A 20,602-nucleotide genomic window follows, 5' to 3' on the forward strand; every position below is an offset into this window, starting at 1 on the left:
CTGCTAACAAATCAAGCTGTATTCTCTTGTCGCAGCTGTGTCACTGGCCGATGGCAGTGCAAAATGAGTCAATCTCGTTCTAGTCGCCCCATTTTTAGGATTCGCATGTAACTGGCACAGCGAATCACCAAGTAACCTTATCGTTCCTCAGAGCAAAACCCCGACTTTTCGCAGCGTAAAGATAGGGCGATGCTAGGCAAATGGGCGGGTTGTGACAGTGCGGGAGCATCACCGCTAAGATTCCGTGTGGCTCTAAGATCGAGACTTTTACTTATATGTATATATCTGATCATTCACTCTTCTCAGCGATATTGTAGTCCGTCAATTCTGTGTTGCCTCAGTACAATTCACTTGTGTTACTCCGTCCTACACTGTCAAGCAAACCCGACAAGCCGACGAGCCGATCCCAACTCTCATGGATCTTTTCAACTCCCCCGCCTTCTCGTCCCACGTAGAGGAGCTCATCAAGAAGTATCATGTCCCTGGCCTTGCCATAGCTGTTGTACACAAAGATGTCACTGCTTCCAAGGCTTTTGGCGTGGCGTCGTTCGACCCGCCAAGGCCAATGACTGCAGACACTCTCTTGGATATTGCTTCCGCTTCCAAGTCTCTCACGGCAGCTTCCGTTGCCCTGTTGGTTGCCGATGATAAGTATCCCGAGGTCAAGTATGAGGCTGAGATGGCCAAACTGTTGCCCGACGAATTCGTCATGCCGGGTCAGGGCTACGAGGGTGTAACTGTTGAGGACATTCTTAGTCACAGAAGCGGAATGGCATCGTTAGTAGGATCCAATTTTTGTTTAAACTGTCTGATGTAGTATTAACATGAACAATTGCAGTAACGATAATTGTTATCTGGGTCCCCGGGCCAAAAACACAGATGACGCACGATCCATTACACGAAATCTGCGAAACCTATCGACTGCTGCCCCGATTCGGACAAGGTACATGTACTGCAACATGATGTTCTCTGCTGCATCCTACCTCGTGGAGAAGAAATCGGGAATTAGCTTTGCCGACTTCCTCGAGGATCGTTTCTTCAAGCCGCTAGAAATGACCTCGACCAATCTCCAACCCGAGCTCGCGCGGTCCAAGGGCCTCGGGGATCGCATCAGTCCCGGCCACTGGTGGGATAAAAAGGCCAAGAAATACAATGAATTTGTCATTCCGGACGCTCCCGAAGGCCAAGGCGCCGGGTCAATCATTACAAGCGTCAACGATTATGTCAAGTATGTCAAGGCTCTGATGAACCACGAGGAGCCGTTCACAGAGGACATTTACAAGGGACTCATAAAGCCACGAACAATCGTGGACTTGGACTACGAAAAGCTAACACCCTTTGCATCGCCGTTGCTGTATGCGGCCGGATGGGAGACGCACTATTATCGCGGACACCTGGTTGTTGCCCACAATGGATGTATAGCCGGCTCGTCCAGCAATCATTTCTTCCTACCGGATTTCAAGTTTGGCGGCGCCATCTTTGGAAACTCCGACGACGCGGGCTATCTCGGAGATGTCCTGATGCATGAGTTTCTAGATGAGCTGATAGGCTTATCCCAAGACTTAAGGCTCAACTGGGACAAGGTCTTGTACGAGAACTACACGGATAAAAAGTACGACGAATACGGCACAAACGAGAATGAGGACGCAGAGGATGAAGAAAAGGCGGCGGAAGAGGAGCGCCAAAAGCTGTGTCCCGGGATCAAGGAGCCGGAGCCGCAAAAGATGCCTCTGAGCGCTTACACGGGCGAATACTGGAACCCTGGCTGGCGCGGCCTGGTGGTAGAGATCAAGGACGGACAGCTCTTTATTGATTGTTCGGATCGGTCGTATGTGTTTACGCTGCAGCTGCGCCATGTCTGCGAGCAGACAAAGTACATTGCCATAGAGAGGGAAGTGGTGGGGGGCGTTGCTATAGTGCTGAGAGCGGAATTCAGATTTGACAACAGCACTGCGGTCAGGCTGGGAGTGTGGTTTGATGAGAGGCTGGACGACTATGTCTGGTTTGATCGGGTACAGGAGAAGTGAGGCTTTTTGAGCCTGGTCAGCCCCTATATTTGAGTCTTTTTTTACACAGCCTTGACAGATAGACTTGGATAGAACAAGAGACGGTTGTGACGAGCGATAGCCGCGGCAATAGTGATGTGTACGATTATGGCTAGTATGAGAGTTGAAATGGTTGAGGACTGGTTGAGACAAGACCTGGTGGCTCGTCTTAGCGTGATGGGCTCTACAGTACGTACAAGACATCGATGTGACGTAACAAGGGCGGATTTGCACCAGGTATTGACTCAAATCCTTCGTGTAAAGGAGTCGGCTCTGAGCCTTCATTCCGGCAAATGCAATTGGAGGTTTTCATTTTCTTTTTCAATTCGGCACTTGATTATTTCAGCAGCTTCTGCCTTCTCTTCTTCTCTATTCACATCTCTTCGCATCTCTGCAAATCAGCCTAAATGCCCAACGAGCAGATCTGTGGATGGTCGCCGCTTATTCGCGGATCCGTGCTAGGCCCGAATCTGCACCACTGAGATTGCAAGCAGCATCTCCAGATAGCCGATTGCAGCAGTGGGGATGCCAGAAAGCTTGCCGGGCTCTGCCTTCCAGGGCATCGGGAGCGCTGTGGCCCCCAGTCTCGGCGGATCGGCTAGCAGATAAAGCACCGCGGGCATTCACAGAATTACAGCCCCTCACCTCCAACTTTTTCCCATCTCCAGATACAGCGCCGTCATTTCTGACAGAATTGCGCCCTCATAAGCGTGGCCTCAGTCCGTACTTAATTTCCGCGGACGCAGCAGAAAAACAGCTCACCGCCAGGGCCAGCAGCACAAGAGCGAGCGAGCGAGTCACTCCAGCAGCAGCAGCAGCTTGCACCTCTGTACCATCTAGACTACCTATCTATCTGGGCGTCACGCATACTAAGTTTCAACCCGCGGCATAATCATCCGACCCCCTGCCCGCTGTCGTCTCTCGTCTCGCCACCTTTCCAGCAGACACTGACACGATGCTGCCGAGTCGAATTGGAGGCCAGCCCCTGCGCATGGCCGCGTCCCGACCCCGGGTTGGTCACCGGCCGTCGTCGCTGACCTTCTCGCCGGCGCGCTCAAATACTGGAGGAAGCCGCTCGGTTTCGTCCTCTTCATCCGCCAATCCTTCTGGCACCGCAAAAGTCAAAGTTGCTCCCCCTCGTTTGCCCGGCATGCCTGAAGACGAACACGACGTCGAGAAGTACCTGCGCGAGAACCACCAGCGCCTCTTTGAGAACAACAAGAAATGGGCCGCCGACCGGCTGCAGCAAGACCCCGAGTTCTTTACTCGCCTGGCTGCCGGCCAATCGCCCGAGTATCTCTGGGTGGGATGCAGTGATTCTCGCATTCCCGCTGAGCAAATCACTGGCCTGGAGGCCGGCGAGGCCTTTGTCCACCGAAACATCGCCAACATGGTCATCAGCACCGACCTCAACGTCATGAGCGTCATCAACTATGCTGTCAACCACCTCAAGGTCAAGCACATTGTAGTCTGCGGCCACTACGGCTGCGGTGGTGTCAAGGCCGCCATGACGCCCAAGGACATGGGCCTGCTCAACCCGTGGCTGCGAAACATTCGTGATGTCTACCGAATCTACGAGAAGGAGCTGGATGCCATCACCGATGATACCCAGCGATACAACCGCCTGGTCGAGCTCAACGTCATTGAGCAGTGCCGTAACATTCTCAAGACTGCCGATGTGCAGCACTCGTTTGAAACGAACCGATTCCCCATCATTCACGGCTGGGTCTTCAACTTTGAGGATGGTTCTATCAAGGATTTGCAGGTCGACATGAAGCAGATGCTGGGTAACATCCAGAAGATTTACAACTTGACCGATTAATTCAACTTTCATCTTTATTGTTACTTCTCTTTTGTATCCGTCTCTCTTACATGTTTTGTGTTCTTGTATAATAAATATTGATGGCTTGGACATCCCTGCAGATGTCAAGATGAAATGATTTCATTTTTTACTCTGATATCCTATACGCTCGTGAACAATAATGACGCAACAGGAACGATAGTGTCAGGGGCAGCTCTGTCTTGAGGATAGAGTCATTTGCCCTGTTCACCTGCGCATCCCTCCAGACAAGCTTCGGTTTCCTGATGCGGCTAACAGCTTGATAATGCCCGCACTGTAAGTGCTCGGCTGCCCCGCGCTCGCTTCCCACGTCGACCAGGGTCTCGTCCCCGTCGAAATATACCCTGTCTGGGTATCTATGACCTACCGCCTTTTTGTTGCTTCCATGGTTCCCGGATCTAGACGACCATCACACGTGTCTCGCTGCTCATGTTGACTGGCAACAGGGGTGATGGGCTTGGTGACCTTCTGCCCCCCTTCCAGAAATAGGCGTGTAATTGATGCGCCAGTGCGCGATTGTGGTATCATTGGCTTAATTACGAGACTATGGGCTGGCATCTTAGTGAGTCTGGTGCTTACCCGATGCTGTCATCAGGCTATAAGTCGTACATATGGAATGTTCATTGTCAAATTTCGTCTGTTTTCAGGCTCAGCTCAAACTCCGAAATAACGGCCACTAATGCAAAATAAATCCCTCTCTAGCATTCATCCCAGCGTATTCTTTCTAAAATATCTCATGCTCTGATAATGTCTCCCCCTGAAATGACTCGACTTTATGATACTATATATGGAAAATGTTGACAGAAAAATCGGACCACAAACCTCCTTATACATCTGCTGAGCGACTTTGTGTATTCGTCCGCGTATTGCTCTCCACCGTCTCCTTCTTCGAGAAGGACACCCATGTCTTGAAACTCGACAGCGAAAACGTCCTCTTGAATCTCGGCTCGCCATCTTCCGGACCCCCCTGCCCCCAGGGGCCCCTCTGCACGGCTCGATCTTCCAGAAGCCGGAACCTCCGCTTGGCCAGCTTCCACAGCTCGACGCCAGTAACAAAGATCAGGGTGAAGCCCACGGAGAGCGCCCACTCCCAGGAGATTCCGGTGTGCTTGAAGAACCGCGTGTTGAGGAACGGTATGTAGACAACGGGGAAGACGGACAGGCTGCCGATGATGACGGACCAGAAGAGAAACCTGTTGCTGTAGACGTCCTTGAAGAAGGGAAAGAAGCTGTCGTCGGTCGGGTTTAGGCGAAACATGGATCGGCGCAGGCTCTTGAACTCCCAGGCCGCGATAAGGATGAGCCAGGTCAGCTCCGCAAAGGTCGCCGCGCGGGCTCGGAACACCGGAATGCAGGCATCAGAGAACTTGGTGTTGCAGTCCATGCCGAGGTTTCCGTCGTTGGCGCCGTAGATGATGATGCAGAACGTGCAGAGCGTGCACGCACCCATCAGGACGCCGTACACAATCATGTCGACGATGATTTGGTTCGTAAAGACGCCGCGGCGCTTGTCCTGCGGCGGCTTGCGCATCACCTCCTGAGCGGCAGGTTCCCGGCCGAGGCCGAATGCCGGGAACGATGAGGTGACCATGTTGATCCAGATAATCTGTAAGGGGGACACAGGAAAGACCGAGAAGCCCATGTCGTCGACAAAGGCGAGGCCTGCGACGAGGAGCAGGACTTCGCCGACGTTGGATACGAGAAGGTGCAGAACGAACTTTTGGATATTATCAAACATGCGACGGCCTTCGCGGATGGCGGCCACAATGGAGTTGAACTTGTCGTCGGTTAACACAATCTTGGCCGCCGATTTGGCGACATCTGAGCCAGAGCCCATGGCAATACCGACATCAGCGCGAGACAGAGACGGCGCATCGTTGACGCCATCGCCGGTCATGGCCATAAAGGCACCACGACGGCGTAACGCCTCAATCATGCGTGTCTTGGTGTCTGGGGCGCAACGGGCAATGACGAGCGGAAGTTCTTCCAGCGCATCAATCTCCTCGTCCGTCATCTTATCAAAGTCTGTAGCTTTGACCACAATGGATTGCGCGACACTCTCGGGCAGAATGCCAAGGTTTCTGGGAATGATTCCCGTCTCTCTAGCAATAGACTTTGCAGTCTCGGGATGGTCGCCAGTGAGCATGTGCACTTTGATGCCGGCATTGGAGCACTCTGCAATAGAGGCCTTTGTCTCTCGACGGGGAGGATCGTAGATGCCGGCGAGTCCGACAAGAACGAGGTTCTGCTCAACTGCAGAACGTAGCTTTTCGTCTTCTTCGGCGGAGCTTGAGCTTGACTGCTTGGATGTAAACCGGCCTTCCCATGAACGATATGCGACGGCAAGGACTCGCTGGCCCTGCGACGCGAGAGCGTTCATTTCCTGTAGAACAGATTCTTTCAACTCTTCGCTGATGGGCTGCTGGCCTTCGCCAACGCCCACAAAGGCACATAGATCAAGCACACGCTCCACTGCGCCCTTGGTAAAGACCATGCTGTTATGAGAGTCGACGATTGAGCTTTGCTCATCCTCGGGAGAGTTGTAAACGACAGACATGCGCTTAATAGAGCTGTCGAATGGAAACTCGGCGACTTGTTTCCAGCCTTGGCCTTCGAGACTCTTCTTGCCGTGGCTGAAGCGATGCGCAAAGACTTGTAGCGCAATCTCAGTTGGCTCTCCCGTAGTCTGCCACTTCTCTTCGTCTTTATCATATCGAACAGTGGCGAGATTGCAAAGCGCAGAAGAAAGCAGAAACGCGCGCAGTTGATCCGTCATCTTTGCCTCTGGCTCAGGGACCTGAGGTTGTTTAGCCGCCGACGACTGGTTGAGCTTCTCGTCTGGGACGTCAAACTTGAGCACGGCGGCGCTTCGCTCCTTGTCGTAGTCGCGCGGTTTCTCATTGATAGGCTCGAGCGGTGGTGTACTCTCGCCTTTGCTTTGGGAGTAGACCACGCGTCCCTTTGTGGGATCATTTGGATTCTGCGAGTCGTGGACGGTGTAGACGTGCGAAGATGGAATCCATGCTTGGCGAACAATCATAGCGCCTTCAGTCAACGTTCCTGTTTTGTCGGAGCAGATGTTTGTGACGCCGCCGAGAGCCTCGAGGGCGGAGAGATCTCTAACGAGAACATTGTTTTTGCTCATGACGCTTACAGCAACGACCATAGTCAATGTCAAAACACTGGGAAATAAGTTAGTTATGAGTACAAAGGTGTGAGAAGATGGAGGAGATGGGACTTACGCAACAAGAGACTCGGGAATGATGGCAATACCCAGCGAAGTCGCATAAATGATAACCTCATGCCGCATATTGAAGCCATTCACACCAAAGACAATAATGGCGAGAATTACAGCACAGCCAAAAAGCACATATGCCAGCGCCGACAACTTCCTCTGCAAAGGCGTTCCCACCGTCAGGCCCAGAAACTTTCCCACAAAGTCGTAGATGCGCTTCGTGAGACCAACGACGGGCTGCTTCTTGCCATATTTGCGCCAATTCATCGATCGGCCAGCCTTGCGCCTCTTTTTTGCGGTCGAAGCAGCGATTTTGCCCACCTCGGTGGACATGCCTGTAGCAACGACGATGCCGCGGCCACGGCCCTTTTGGACAACGGTCGTAGCGTAGGCCATGTTAGTGCGGTCGCCGATGCCAACTTCGCCTTCGGAAGTGGCTACGGCATCAGACTCGTGAGCAGAGATGTTGTTCTCGGTGGTCTTCTCGACGGGGATAGATTCGCCAGTGAGTTGGCCTTCTTCACAGGCCAGGTTCATGGCTTCGAAAAGACGGAGGTCTGCTGGGACGGTGTCGCCCATTTTGAGCAGAACGATGTCTCCAGGCACGACTTCGGAGCTGTTTATTTTAGTTAACACCTGAGTGTACATGGTTTATACTCTGCTTTGGGAGATACGTACTTAGGAATGACTTGAGTATTGCCGTCGCGGAGAACCATGGCACTGGGAGAGGATAAGGCGCGAAGAGCGTCCATGCGCTTTTCGGCGCGGTACTCTTGCCAGAAGCCTATGGTAACATTGAGAAAGATGACGAAAGCAAGAACACCTCCTTCAATATAATCTTGGATACCAAAACTAAGAGCCATAGCAAAAACGAGAACCTAGTAAGGTGTTTGATTAGTTTGGACAAATACGTATGATAAGAGGAAAGAAAGCAAAGAGGTGTCTTACAATAATCATGGCATTGAATACTTGCTTAGCAAGGATACTATACCATGGTATAGTCTCACCGACGTCGAGTTCATTTTTAGGGTATCTCGACTGCAGGCCCGGGACCTGCTCCGAGGTGAGTCCCTTATCGACATTGGTTCCGAGAGCCTCCTCTGTCTCCTTGACGGTGAGTAAGAAAGGGTGCTTTGGGAACTCAGCCATCAGGGCTTTGGCTATTATATATTAAAGGAAAGATGGTAATAAGGCCGAACATAGATGATAATAATAAGGTAAAGAGCGTTAGTGGGCACTGTCACCTGTGTACATTTGATATTATCAATGATTGTCAAAAGAACATGAACTGACGTTCCAATTTGCGGGGTGCGGGGGTGGTATAAGTACTTATCGTGTCAAGATAATACCTTGGCTTGATTGGCGAATTACCATGTGCACAAGGTATCGGCATCATGAGGCGAATACGTTCGCCTTCGTAGGAAACATGTTATCGGCGGCGGGTCTCTTGGCAGCTAGTGTGTCCTTGGCGTTGTAAATGAGAAGTGAGGCTTGGGATGGAGATGCTTTGGATGGCATAATGGTGGAGTGTGGCTTATTATATAGATGTTTTCATCCACAATTTCCTCCATCTATAGCCATCGTGATTCACGTTCTTTGCCATGCCGTATTAAGCTTTGAGGCCTTCATCTGGTACCACTGCACCACGCGGTGTCTCAGGTCATTGAGGCACAATCAACTCTGGAGATGATGTATCATTCATGCCCACGATAATAAATCGCACTTTCCAGGCCTCTTCCAAGAAAGAGCCAAGGAGTTCCATATCCACTCCAACCTTGGCAACGCGCGTTCCCCAGAATTTGGTTGACAATGTAAAAGGTCAAAGTTTACGGAACGAGAACAAAAGTAACGAAAGTCACACCATTGATCTTGGCCATCATTCCGCCAAGATCTGGTTATCAAGCGTAGGTGGTGTATTAAGGTTATGTCGCCCAAGCTTATTCCACCGCCAACCAATGGTGATCCTCGCCAAAGGTGGGGGAGGCTTGCCAAGCTACTTCGCTATGCCGTACTTTCTTTGCTGCATCTTGGCAATGGGATTCATAGTGGCGAATATGTTTATTCCTTCTGGAAGAGATATGGAAGCGAGCGCAGCCGAGATATCTTGATTGGCCAAACATGAGTGAGCCAAGGCTCTAAAAGATGTATGTGAGTGATGATGAAATAACAGCAATGACTAGTGTTCTTGAGTGATTGTTGTTTTACGGCTTGGTGGATAGTCAAGTAACTACAAGGAGCTAGTAGTGCCGAGACTACGAGAAGATGGCGGCGACGAGCGTTTACCGGAGCGCTGGTGGCTTGAGGAGGTTTGTCTACTTGGGGTCTTAATTACCCCGGCCGGAGGAGTGGCAAAAACCGGCTTGAGATTCTCGGCGTCACGTTGCTGCGCCACCCGGATGTGTTTATCACGGGGGAGGATGGGGCCGAGTTGATCGGAGATGCATGAATCGCTGAGAATGATAAGGAGAGATGGATGATGGAGACTTGTATCAATGAAAGCTACCTAATCTTGTACTTTGGACTACCACTGATGCGGGTATACATGCTGGGCTGAGTGATTCGCTCTAAGTAGATGTGGATAAATGTTCAAGCCTCAAAAGGCGTGGAGAGCCGAACACCATTCGAGGATAAAGAGAATTATAGACATATCACAAGAGACAAGAGACATATTGATGAAGCCAAACATTGTATTTCCTAAAGCAAATAAATACCAATCTATTTTCATGTGCCGGTCTATACATATGTGTACAGTAAAGCGCTACCATCCCCCCGGATCTCATTAATCAATTAGATGTCCAAAATCAATGCTCGCAAAATAGCAGACCGATTACGTCTATATATCGTCACACTCATTGCTCAATCACCCAAATCATATTCACAACAACCCGCTAATGCATGCCGTCAGTAAGCCTACTCCCCCAATTATCCAACTGGACATTGCCCCAGCCGATAGAGATGCCGCGCTCGTGGGTTTAACATTCGTCTCGGAGAAGCCAAGATACCAGGCTCCAATGTCCGTCAGCTTTCCAGCATTGTTGAGAAACGGTACGTTGGGCCCGACGTTGGAGACTTTGGAGCGAAAAGCGCCGAAGTAGGTATACCGGGCAATGTAATCCAACTTGTCAAAGTAATCGACCGTCTGGTTGAAATATTCCTGTGTCGTTTGCAAGTCTTGGTTGGCAAATGCGTATTCGGTCACCCAGATATCGGTATCGGGCCATCTATTGTTTATTGAATCAGCATCACTCCATAACATCGGCTGTAACCGTTATACCCGTCTAGAAAGAAATAAGGTTAAAGGAAACTTACGTCGCTCTTCTCTCTCCAATAAGTGACGCCAAGCCCGCAAAGTTATCGTACCAATGCACAGGCAGGAAATCAAAAGTACAGTTTTTCTTCTGATTATCCGTACTCACAAGTGCAGAACAGTTCGACAGGAACTGCTTCAGCCACGGCAAGCTATCAGGTCCTCCCGTACACGCCGGCAGGCCAAGCTTGACGCCCATCTTGCCCAGAGGCTCGAAATTGGCAACCCAGGCTTTCGCGGCGTCTGCAGGCTTGATGCCGCTCCCGCCAGTGTTAGTTGCGCCATCTGGCTCGTTGAAGCCCAGGACATGCGAGATGTTGGTGCCCTGGCTGATGAGCGCCTTGACTTGGTTCAAGAAAGCTGTGTCGCTGAGATTGCTCGACACACCCCACATCATGGGCACAAACTCAAACTGTTGCTGCGAAAGAGACTTGTTGTAAGCCGCCGAGGGCTCCGACTGGTAATTGTAGTACCATGTTAAATCGCTGCCGGACTGTACCCAGACCTGGTCGTCTTGGGGAGTCGCCGCATTGGGCGTGTAAACGAGACCGCGTTTATCGGACGTTGAGGCATTCGCAAGGCCCGCGAGCAGGAAGAGCCGAAGAGCGAAGCTGATCATGATTTTCGTTTCCCCTCTTCCTGAGCAGATAGCAGGGGTTTGTTAAGATCGGTGATGACGTGGGGCGGGGAATCTGAGAGTGACGATGAAGCAGCGATGAGTTGAGTCCAATTCAGATCATCTACAGAGCTCTATCTTGTTTGATGATTGTCGGAAGCACGCGATAAAAGCAGGATACACGCGTAATGTGATTTTATCTATGCCACCCTTCTATGCTGTCTAAATCGAGGGAAGAGCGCGACAATGGATCAAGCAGTGGGCAGGTTTCGAACTCAATGCAACCAAAATCACCAGCATGAACGCAAAAGAAGACGTCAGAAAGGCGAGAGAACGAGAGAATGCAAAAGATGGAAAGACACAAGATAAATCAAAAGGAAGAAAACAAAAAGAAAACAAAAACAGGCTTGAGCTGCAAGACGTAAACACACGTCTCTCAGCTTCAGGGCGCAGCTGAACACTATTCAGAGCTATACCCAACTTTGCCGCCGGCTCGCTCGATCCGCCGACACGGGAAGCAGGATTTTTCCAAAAAAGATGACATGGCGCCAACCAACCCGCTCCCAATCGCCAGGGGTCAGACGAGACGCTCGTCCAATAACACAGCAGTGGCTAATCGCAAGGGCGCTTGGCGTGCAGGAAAAGGCCAGTTGCTATCGCTAACAGATGCTACTGGAGAGCTGATATCCTACAAAGTTAGAATTGGCGCTTGTGCCTGTCAGAATATGGCGTTGCGGGTGTTAGAGCCTTGCATGGGACTTTGTGTGTTTGTGCTTCGGGACCACGCCAAGCTTCGTATTATGCACAGCGGCGCACGAGCAATCAATAATTCAGCGGGCTCGGGATATTCGATAAGGTCGTGTTTAGTCTCGGCCAATAGAGGCGTCGGGAGGGCGGCGTGCGCTGCAACCATCGCGGTGGCACGGCAGCTGAGCTGAGCCCACTTACACGCATATTCACTTAGTCATCCGCCAGCATCGAGAGTCGCTCAATAACTTTTTATTTCGCCATCTCTAGATATTCATATGCGCTCTAGATAAACTTGGCATCAGATGCCAGATGTCAGTAAAGACGCTAAATTTCTGGGTCTTGCCATGTCCATAGCTCATGCAGTTATAGTGCATTCACCCAGTTCACTGCCTCCTGAGGCTCCAGTCTCTTTGTCCAATCCGCTTCCGCATAAATGTTCTTAACAGCGCCCTTCTGGTCAACCAGCAGCGTAGTCGGAACTACCATGGCGTTCGAATCATTGCCGTGACGCTTGTGAAGATCAGATCCCATGCCAGTCGAAAGATCCACCAAATCTTGTGGCTGCTCCCAGGTAATGTTCAACTTGCGAGCAAGCTGGAGGCCATCGTCAGTCAGCACGGGGAATTGAAGTTCATTCTTTTCCGCAGTGGAAAGCGAAGAATCAGGCTGTTCCGGCGTAATGGCCACGAGGGTAACACCCTTTGCCTTGAAATCTTCCAGGCGCTGCTGATAAGCCCTCAGTGTGAGGTTGCAAAAGGGGCACCAGCCGCCGCGGTAGAAAACAATGAGAAGCGGTCCCTTAGCCAGGAGGTCGGCACTGTTAACGGACACTCCACTGGCATTTTGGAGGGTAAATTCGGGGAGTTTTTGGCCAGGCTGGATTGTAGACTTGACGTCGAATTCTTTCTCGACGTTGGCCTTTGCTTCAGAGATGATTTTAAAAGCAGGCTCAGGGATGTTTTCCCCGAGAGAAGTAAGGGTTGCTTGAAGGCTAGCGTTGAGTGAAGTGGCCATTTTGGAAGAGATTGATGGTTCTAATTTTGTGGAAAGCTGGGAAAATGAGTGGTGCAATTCAAAACTGAGTTATAGATCGAAGAGTAAACTGATTTTGCTCTGTTGGATTAATCAATTCGCCCAAGACGCTGGCTTTTAAACACCATTTTGAGCACATTATGAAGCATTATCAATCCAATACATTCAATCATCTATCCTTCAGAATCGGTAAGCAACCCAGAATACTCAACCCATGTAGCTGATTTCTCAGATCGTTTCGCCCAATGACCTGTTGCAGTTTCACAACCATGAGTCAAGCCAATCCAGTAACTGCCCCAGCAACTGCCTCGTTGACCTGCAGCAGCAACTTCCATCTCTGGTAACTACTGGGTAATCACTCAACCTTGCATCTCTGGCTTATAGAGACGACCGAATCAGAGCGAATTAAAAATGCAAGCTAGCTTCCACAAGCATCATCGAACATTCTACTATGCTTCTTCGATACGACTAGACGCCCCAGTTCCTATACTGGCTTCGTGCGAACTCGTCCGCCCCGTCTACGGATGCCATGGCAGGCTAAACCCAAAGGCACGGCGTGCTTACATACAAGTAGTACGAGTCAACCAATTAGACCGGAGCTCTCCAATGCATTCAGCGCATTAGTAAGACGATCGCATGCTCGACATAGCATAGCTCTGGATGCGCCATCCAGCAGCCAGGCAATGTGGGCGCATTCTCCTCCCTACATACTTGTACCAATAATAACCCAGGCTCTCGGGTCAAGGCCCGGACGAAAGCATCAACATTACGTGCAGCCCTTGTGCGCTGCCTCAGGAGACAGTTCCAATGGACGACTTCTCGGACCAACGACCCGCACGACGCATGCGGCTGGGGACCAAGTCGTGCGCCGAATGCCGTCGCCGAAAGGTCCGGTGCGTCTTCCCGCCAAACGGCTCCATCTGCCACGGATGCTCGCTCCATCAGACGCCGTGCCGGGCCCAGCAGCCGCGTCCGAAAGACGGTGGCCGGCCGGGCCATGTGCAGGTCCCGGGGCTGCTTCCGTCCCAGCCCGTGTCTCAGCTGGCCGCCGACAACGCGCTGCTGCGCCGGCGGGTGGCCGAGCTCGAGGACCTCATCGGCAGCCTCTGCGATGCGCTCGAGCCAAGCGATGAGGCATCCTCCGCCTCGGCCTCTGGCGCAGCCTCGTCCACCTCAGCTTCCACCATCGCCTCCTCGACGACCCCGGATATCAATACGAGGGCGATCCAGGTCATCACGAACCTCAAGAACCATGGGCTTCTGCAGAAAGATGCGGCGCTGAGCTACAACTTTGGGCCTGCTCTTGAGCCTGTTCCTGATACTGCCCTTCCTAATCTCGGCGTGGCTCCCAACTCCGGCCCTCCCTCTTCGCTGCTCTCTCCAGGCTCGCTCGACCACGAATTGTCTAGCAGTCCGCCAGACTATGCGGACAAGTCCGTCGCTGCTGTAGATGCGCCTCTGATCAGCCTCTTCCGAGATGCCCTGCTCATCCGGGAGACCGAGGGCGAGCTTTACGACGACCCCGAGGATCCGTCCATGACCTTCTTGATGAAGGAATCCATCAGCTCGTTCAAGCCACCCATTCCCGACCCGGAGACGCTGCGTCTCATCCTCGAAGACTCAAAGTTCTTTTGGCCAATCTGGCCGACCTACTTCTTTGGCCCGGACTTTTCCAATGCCATGCACGCCACCAGCCTCGACGTTGCCGAAGCGTACCTGAGCCAGATCCTCAACTACAGCCGCGGCGTTGACTTCTGCAATGCAATCCTCTTCCTTACTCTCTGCATCCAGCAGCTCCCCCGTCACTGGAAGCGCATCATCATCTCCCCCGACATCTCCCGGCAGGTCATCATCGACACATACATCCGCTTTGCCCTTGTTCTCCTCGCCGTAGAAGGTGAAGCGAGCCCGCAAGTCGTGCAATGCTACCTGCTGCTGCACAAAATCCTCGTCAACAACGGTCGGCCGCAGAGAGCTTGGATGGCCATCCGCCACGGCATCAGCGCCGCCACCCTCATTGGCTTGGACAGACTCGATGCCAATGCGAGCATCCAGAAGAAGTCTCTGTGGGCCCAGACCTGGCAATCGGAGCGCCAGCTGTGCATGATGCTCGGATTCCCCTCCGCCGTCAGCAGTCTTGGAACCAAGGATGATGCTTCCCTGACCCTGATGCTCTCCCCTGCACAGACCGTCTTCCGTCGCACATGCGTCATCATGGGACGTGTTATTGACCGCAATCAAAACTCAGACGCAAGTCCGTATGCGGCAACCGTGCAGTTGGATCAAGACATGGAGGAGTTGAAGAGGACCTTTCCTCCATCATGGGCCAAGGAGTACGAACCCAGCCTTAATATGCCCACAATCTATTCCCAAGAGGCTGCCCAGATATTCTACTACTCGACTCTCAAGCATATTCATCTACCATTTATGCTCAAGGCCAAAACCGATCGGCGCTACGAACACAGCCGATTGTCCACCATGGAGGCTTGTCGAGAGCTCATTAGAGTCTATCTCCGCCTTCGAGGTTCGCCCAAGTCAGAATCCGTCCAGTGCGAGCTCATGGACTTTACCATGTTCAGCTCCGCCATCACACTCATTCTGGGAATCCTATCCGGCTCGCCCAACACAGAGGGATCACTGGGAGCGGTCTCTTACTACGCGGAAGAATACCAGCTCATAGAAACACTCATTGGGGAGCTGAGGAAAACAGACAGCATACTGGAATGTACGGTGGCACGACAGAGCGCACAAGTGCTAGAGACCCTTGTAGCCGCAAGTTACGGCACATACAATGTGCAAGACGATTTTACGCTCGTGGTACCGTACTTTGGAAGGCTGCGCATCAGCCAAGGTACGAAGCCAGCCACCAACGGCAATGTTGCTACCATTGCCAGCAGCGTCAGCAGCCATAACTCCACTCTCGCAAGCCCAAGCATTGCATCGACGGTAGAACTGTCTTCGCTGCCGCCGAAACAGGTTCCAGGAGACCCGTTCTACTTGTCCCAGCCCGCAAATACCATCGAGTTCAGCTCCAACGAGTTCTTGAATACGACCTTCAGTGACTTTGACTTTCAGATGGATCTCACTCAGGATTGGTGTACGATTGTAGACACAAACGTGCAATACGACTGGAACCAATTATTCAACGGTACAAACAATATGGAACTCCGGTAGGCGGGGGGCTTACTCAACGTGATGTGCACACGAGGTATTTGAAAGGATTATGACGTATAACGGAGTTTTGGGGGCTTTAGTGATGCTTTGTCGCTTTCTTGTGTTTATTTGTCCTGCTGAGACTGCAATAGTATATATGTTATTTTAATTTAGTCGCTTCAAAATCTAGCTACGGGTTGTAATAAAAGTTGACAAAGTCATCGTTTCCCTCACTGTAATTGTAATAGTAGTACAGGTGCTTATATATAAATCATAAGCAATCTGCCTCATAAACAACGCTAAGCATCTCTTGCTGCTCAAATTATCATATATACTACATACATTCTATTGCTCGGCCCGCACCAAAAGTCCCGGATTCTCTTCACTATCATATTTCCCAGCATCAATACCTCTCTGCACCGCCGGTCTAGCCTCTATCCTCTCAATCCACCGCAGAAGATGGGGAAACTTTGGCTGCATATCCTCTTCCGAGAAGCCCAGGGCGCGGTAACCCCGAACATGGGGCCACGTGCCCATGTCCGCTATTGTATACTTGCCGACGCCGTCACCAGCTAGATACTCGCGAGGCGCTGCGGAACTTGCCCGGTGCTGTCCGCTGAGATGGGCTTCGAGCACGGAGTATATGCGGAGCATTGCCTTTTGAAAGTACTGTGCTGCATCTACGTATTTCACAATTCAGTGTTGAGATCTTTGTAGGCTACGAACATATTAGATCAGAAAAGTGGAAATGCTTACATGGAATAGGCTCTTCGACGCCCTTGATGAAATGTCTGCCGTGTCCCTGCACCGGAGCAGACGAGTGCCAGAAGAAGAGCCACTGCATTACTTGGCTTCGCTCGGATGCAGAAGCGAATCCGAACACATTGTTCTGGTCATAATTTTCCTGCAAGTAAGTGAGTATTGCTTGGCTCTCCATGACGGAGATGGCTGAGCCCGTCTCAGAGCTATCCAAAAGGACCGGAATTCTCCCTACATAACGGGGATCAGACTTTAGTATAAAACATGCATCACGAGCTATAAGTAGAAAAGATGTGTGGAACGCTACCATTCGGGTTCAGACGAAGAAACCAACTCTTCTTCTGTTCATCCGTCTCGAGATCAATTAGGTGGGTAGCCCATGAAGTTCCGTAAACGTCATGGAGCTCTTCCAAGAGAATCTGCACCTTCTTGCCATTTGGTGTGTTCTCTGTTAAGAGTTGAAGAGCGTGCTGATTGAGAAACAAAATGTCATTTTTAGCATTCAAATAAAACGACTGTGGCTTTAAGAGGCTAAAGTGGCAGGCGAGACCGCCGTGGAAGCTCACCTTGGACTCTTTCAGTTGTTTGGGAGTGTTTGCAGTATACTCGACTTCCATATTGTACTGAGATCTATTGCTTGATACAGAAAAAAAGTACTTATAAGCGGGGTGTTCTAATCATGGAGAGAGGAAAGAATAGAGAGAAGCGCCATGTTTCATGAGAGTTGTCGTCGCATGCAAAGTGTCCAGTTCACCATTTAGTGCCATCCTTGACTCATTCGGCGAATCCTTCCAAGGACCCTCCCCCGCGTTGGTATAAGTGCCGTTCACGACAGAAATCTCGGCATTTACCGTAGATACAGATACAAAATACTTTGCTACGCAGCTACGCAGCTACCTGTATATGAAATATTGCCTCTTTTGGCGATGCTCCGCTCAATGGTTCGCCATATGCACGATGCGCGATCTTGGCGGCTGTGATTGGCACGAGTCTCGCGCTGTACTTAAAAGTTCATACATTCAACCAATTAGACGCATGGCTTATATTACGAGTTGCTGGAATCCAAGCATCTTCATCACACTGCATATAAGGACGAATGGTAGTTACAGATCCTAGACGTGGCTGCTGTTGGCCGCATATGCATGCTGTTGGCCGCAAATACACCTCGGCACGCCTCGGCACTCTCTAAATTTACAAGGGCTTCACACCACCAACAGCCACTCTCTCCATAAGCCTCGGTATCCCTCTTTTCTGCTCACACATCCCAACGAAAAAGGAATGTATGAAAATATAAACCGAGGAGCAGTGGATGAATTAGGGAAATACATTTCGAGATCCGCATCGCCGCTACTCGCCTTACTTTTAGCGTGTGGCGCGAGTTGAACAGCCTCTCCGCGTTGCTTTTGGTATATAGGTACATGTGTATCCATCTGCATCGACAACAGTAGTTGAGCAACTTCTAGTCATCATAAATTTATCTAGTTTTTGCCCTTTAGTATACGATAGTTTACAGTGCCTTGATTCAACATGAGCATCAATCACCTCATTCTCGTCGCTTTCAAGCCCGACGCCGATGCCGACGCCGTCAAAAAGGTTCGCAAAATCGAAATAATGCCACTAGCGTCAATCCTTGAAGAGATATTCTTCATTTGCCAGAGTAAGAACGCGAATTAGTGCTAACTGAGAAACTCTCTGCAGGTCTGTTCAGGCATTCTGGCTCTCAAGGACAACTGCCTCACCGCAGACACCAAAACTCCCTACATCAAGTCTATAACTGGTGGAATCAACAGCTCTTCCGAAGGATTCTCTGTGAGACTTTAACCCTGGTAACGGTAAAAATAGAGAGATAGAAAGCTAACAACTCAACTGCACCTAAAGAATGGTTATTCGTATGGCTTTGTTGTCGAGTTCAATTCTGCCGAGGACAGAGACTACTACGTTAAGAAGGACAACGCTCACCGAAGCTTGGTGAACGGCGCGCTTCCTGTTATTCAGCAGCTGTGCATTGTGGATTACACGCCTGGCGTGTTTGATGCGAGGGTAGCGACAAAATTATAATTGAGTTGAATTTTCTGCGGAAAGACTTTCGTTTCCTAACAAATCCTGTAATTGATCACGAAACGTGCACGTGTACCGTCGAGATACGACATCTAGGCTCTTCCGATAGACACAGAGTCAAGCTTGAAGCTGTCAGATGCAATTATAGACCACTACATGAGAAAGGAATTTTAAAAATAGTGTGATTATACATGAATTCATTTGTCCTAGTTAAATTATGTCCTTGCTCTAAAATGATGCAAATAGAAATAGCAAAATGCATACAAAAATGTTACAAATCCCTTTTTGTTCCAAATATCAACACAAGAAAACGCCCGCCTGCTCTTTCTACCCTGGTATTTATTTTGTCTTTTTCCACATTAAAACCCGTCATGAGCTGTCCTTTCTCGCTTCAATTAGGATTTAATTGTCTAGCCAGTCGAGGAAGTTGGGGGTGAAATAGCTGATGACAATGGTCGCGCCAGCTCGGAGGATGCTCTCTGTTGACTCAAAAGCCATGGTCTTGAGATCGAAGACACCAGCCTTGGCAGCGGCGTGGATCATGGAGTACTCGCCACTGACTTGGTAGGCAGCGATGGGCAGGTCCTTGCCCAGCTCCTTGGCATCGCTGATAACGTCGAGGTATTGGCCGGCAGGCTTCACCATGATGATGTCGGCACCCTCGTTCATATCACGGATGATGGCTCGGCGAGCAAGGCCGCGGCCTCCGGGGGGGAGCTGGTAGCATCGGCGGTCGCCAAAGGACGGCGCAGAGCCGGCTGCGTCTCGGAAGGGTCCATACAGACAGCCAGAGAACTTGGCAGAGTACGACATGAGCAGGGTCTTGTGAGCAATTCCCTCCTCAATCAACTTGAGCTTGATAGCACGGATGCGGCCATCATTCATGTCAGAAGGCGCAACGCAGTGTGCTCCAGCCTTGGCATAGGCAAGGGCAACGTCGGAAATGCGATCAACGGACATTTGGTTGTTCAGGCTGCTGTCGTCTCGCAGAATACCGCAGTGACCGTGCGAAGTATACTCGCAGAGGCAGACATCGGCGCAGATGAAGAGCTGAGGGAAACGGCGGAGGATGAGTTGAATGGCCTGGATAACAGGGCCCTCGGGATCGTCAGCTGAGCTGCCCAGGATGTCCTTGGAGCCGGGCTTCTGGGGAACACCAAACAGCATGACGGATCGCAGTCCCTTGTGGACAAGAGGCTCGAGGAAGGCCGTCAGCCTGTCGATGCTGACCTGGTACTGGCCAGGAAGAGAGGGCACATGGATCATGTCGTCCTCGCCATCAGTGACGAAGATGGGGTAAATGAGCATAGACTACAGTTACACAGTCAGTAACAGTAACGGGCAGAACCAGCTTTCAGTATATAGGCTTACCTTTGTCAGCTGGCGTTCGGCCTGCCAGGACCGAGCCAGAGGGTGGAAGTATCCTCCGTGCAACTGGCTGCCGATGTCACCGGAGATGCTCACGCTGGTGGCGGCCGTGCTGGCGTATCCAGACATGGTGCGAGAGACATGCGATGCGCGGTCGTCGAAAGTCGAGACTGACGGGGTAGGGCCCGGGCGGCGAGGGGCGTTGGGGTCTCGAAGACTGAGTTCCTGAACGAGGCTGGAGAAGGACATGATGGGCGATGGAATTGGCGTCAATTGAACGGCTGGCTGTCCTGTCTATTTGAGGGGAAAAGTGGCGGGTCGTGATGCTTAGCGGTGGGACCCGGACGAGTTCGAAATTCGAATTGCGTTAACGGCAAAGAAAAAAGATGCGATTCTGCAAAACCCCAATGGAGGGATGAAAGGGTCTTGGTTGAGGCAA

The 20,602-nt window shown here is 51.1% G+C and overlaps 8 protein-coding genes across 8 annotated transcripts; 3 read left to right on the forward strand and 5 right to left on the reverse strand.

The window, feature by feature from the left end:
- Positions 1-415: 415 nt before the first annotated feature.
- Positions 416-2,027, forward strand: TGAM01_v207723 (hypothetical protein; the record flags this gene model as incomplete). Its single annotated transcript, XM_018805216.1, has 2 exons — positions 416-777; positions 839-2,027. 2 exons carry the CDS (start codon positions 416-418, stop codon positions 2,025-2,027), a joined length of 1,551 nt encoding a protein of 516 aa, XP_018661666.1.
- Positions 2,028-4,711: 2,684 nt separating this feature from the next.
- Positions 4,712-8,269, reverse strand: TGAM01_v207724 (potassium/sodium efflux P-type ATPase, fungal-type; the record flags this gene model as incomplete). The annotated part of the gene is made up of 4 exons (XM_018805218.1): positions 4,712-7,067; positions 7,128-7,736; positions 7,799-7,998; positions 8,069-8,269. The coding sequence occupies 4 exons, from the start codon at positions 8,267-8,269 to the stop codon at positions 4,712-4,714; spliced, it is 3,366 nt and encodes a 1,121-aa protein (XP_018661668.1).
- Positions 8,270-9,841: 1,572 nt separating this feature from the next.
- On the reverse strand, positions 9,842-11,046 carry TGAM01_v207725 (hypothetical protein; the record flags this gene model as incomplete). The annotated part of the gene is made up of 3 exons (XM_018805219.1): positions 9,842-9,853; positions 10,035-10,341; positions 10,430-11,046. 3 exons carry the CDS (start codon positions 11,044-11,046, stop codon positions 9,842-9,844), a joined length of 936 nt encoding a protein of 311 aa, XP_018661669.1.
- Positions 11,047-12,156: 1,110 nt separating this feature from the next.
- Positions 12,157-12,807, reverse strand: TGAM01_v207726 (hypothetical protein; the record flags this gene model as incomplete). The annotated part of the gene is made up of 1 exon (XM_018805220.1): positions 12,157-12,807. One exon carries the CDS (start codon positions 12,805-12,807, stop codon positions 12,157-12,159), a length of 651 nt encoding a protein of 216 aa, XP_018661670.1.
- An 825-nt stretch (positions 12,808-13,632) lies between these two features.
- Positions 13,633-15,999, forward strand: TGAM01_v207727 (hypothetical protein; the record flags this gene model as incomplete). Its single annotated transcript, XM_018805221.1, has 1 exon — positions 13,633-15,999. The coding sequence occupies one exon, from the start codon at positions 13,633-13,635 to the stop codon at positions 15,997-15,999; it is 2,367 nt and encodes a 788-aa protein (XP_018661671.1).
- A 324-nt stretch (positions 16,000-16,323) lies between these two features.
- On the reverse strand, positions 16,324-17,354 carry TGAM01_v207728 (glutathione S-transferase-2; the record flags this gene model as incomplete). Its single annotated transcript, XM_018805222.1, has 3 exons — positions 16,324-16,658; positions 16,735-16,968; positions 17,045-17,354. The coding sequence occupies 3 exons, from the start codon at positions 17,352-17,354 to the stop codon at positions 16,324-16,326; spliced, it is 879 nt and encodes a 292-aa protein (XP_018661672.1).
- A 910-nt stretch (positions 17,355-18,264) lies between these two features.
- TGAM01_v207729 (stress responsive A/B barrel domain-containing protein) lies at positions 18,265-18,795 on the forward strand (the record flags this gene model as incomplete). Its single annotated transcript, XM_024550150.1, has 3 exons — positions 18,265-18,330; positions 18,436-18,546; positions 18,616-18,795. The coding sequence occupies 3 exons, from the start codon at positions 18,265-18,267 to the stop codon at positions 18,793-18,795; spliced, it is 357 nt and encodes a 118-aa protein (XP_024405115.1).
- A 402-nt stretch (positions 18,796-19,197) lies between these two features.
- On the reverse strand, positions 19,198-20,412 carry TGAM01_v207730 (delta-aminolevulinic acid dehydratase; the record flags this gene model as incomplete). Its single annotated transcript, XM_018805224.1, has 2 exons — positions 19,198-20,106; positions 20,167-20,412. The coding sequence occupies 2 exons, from the start codon at positions 20,410-20,412 to the stop codon at positions 19,198-19,200; spliced, it is 1,155 nt and encodes a 384-aa protein (XP_018661674.1).
- Positions 20,413-20,602: the final 190 nt, after the last annotated feature.

Source organism: Trichoderma gamsii (assembly GCF_001481775.2).
Source record: "Trichoderma gamsii strain T6085 chromosome Unknown Scaffold_29.2, whole genome shotgun sequence".
NCBI lineage: Eukaryota > Fungi > Ascomycota > Sordariomycetes > Hypocreales > Hypocreaceae > Trichoderma > Trichoderma gamsii.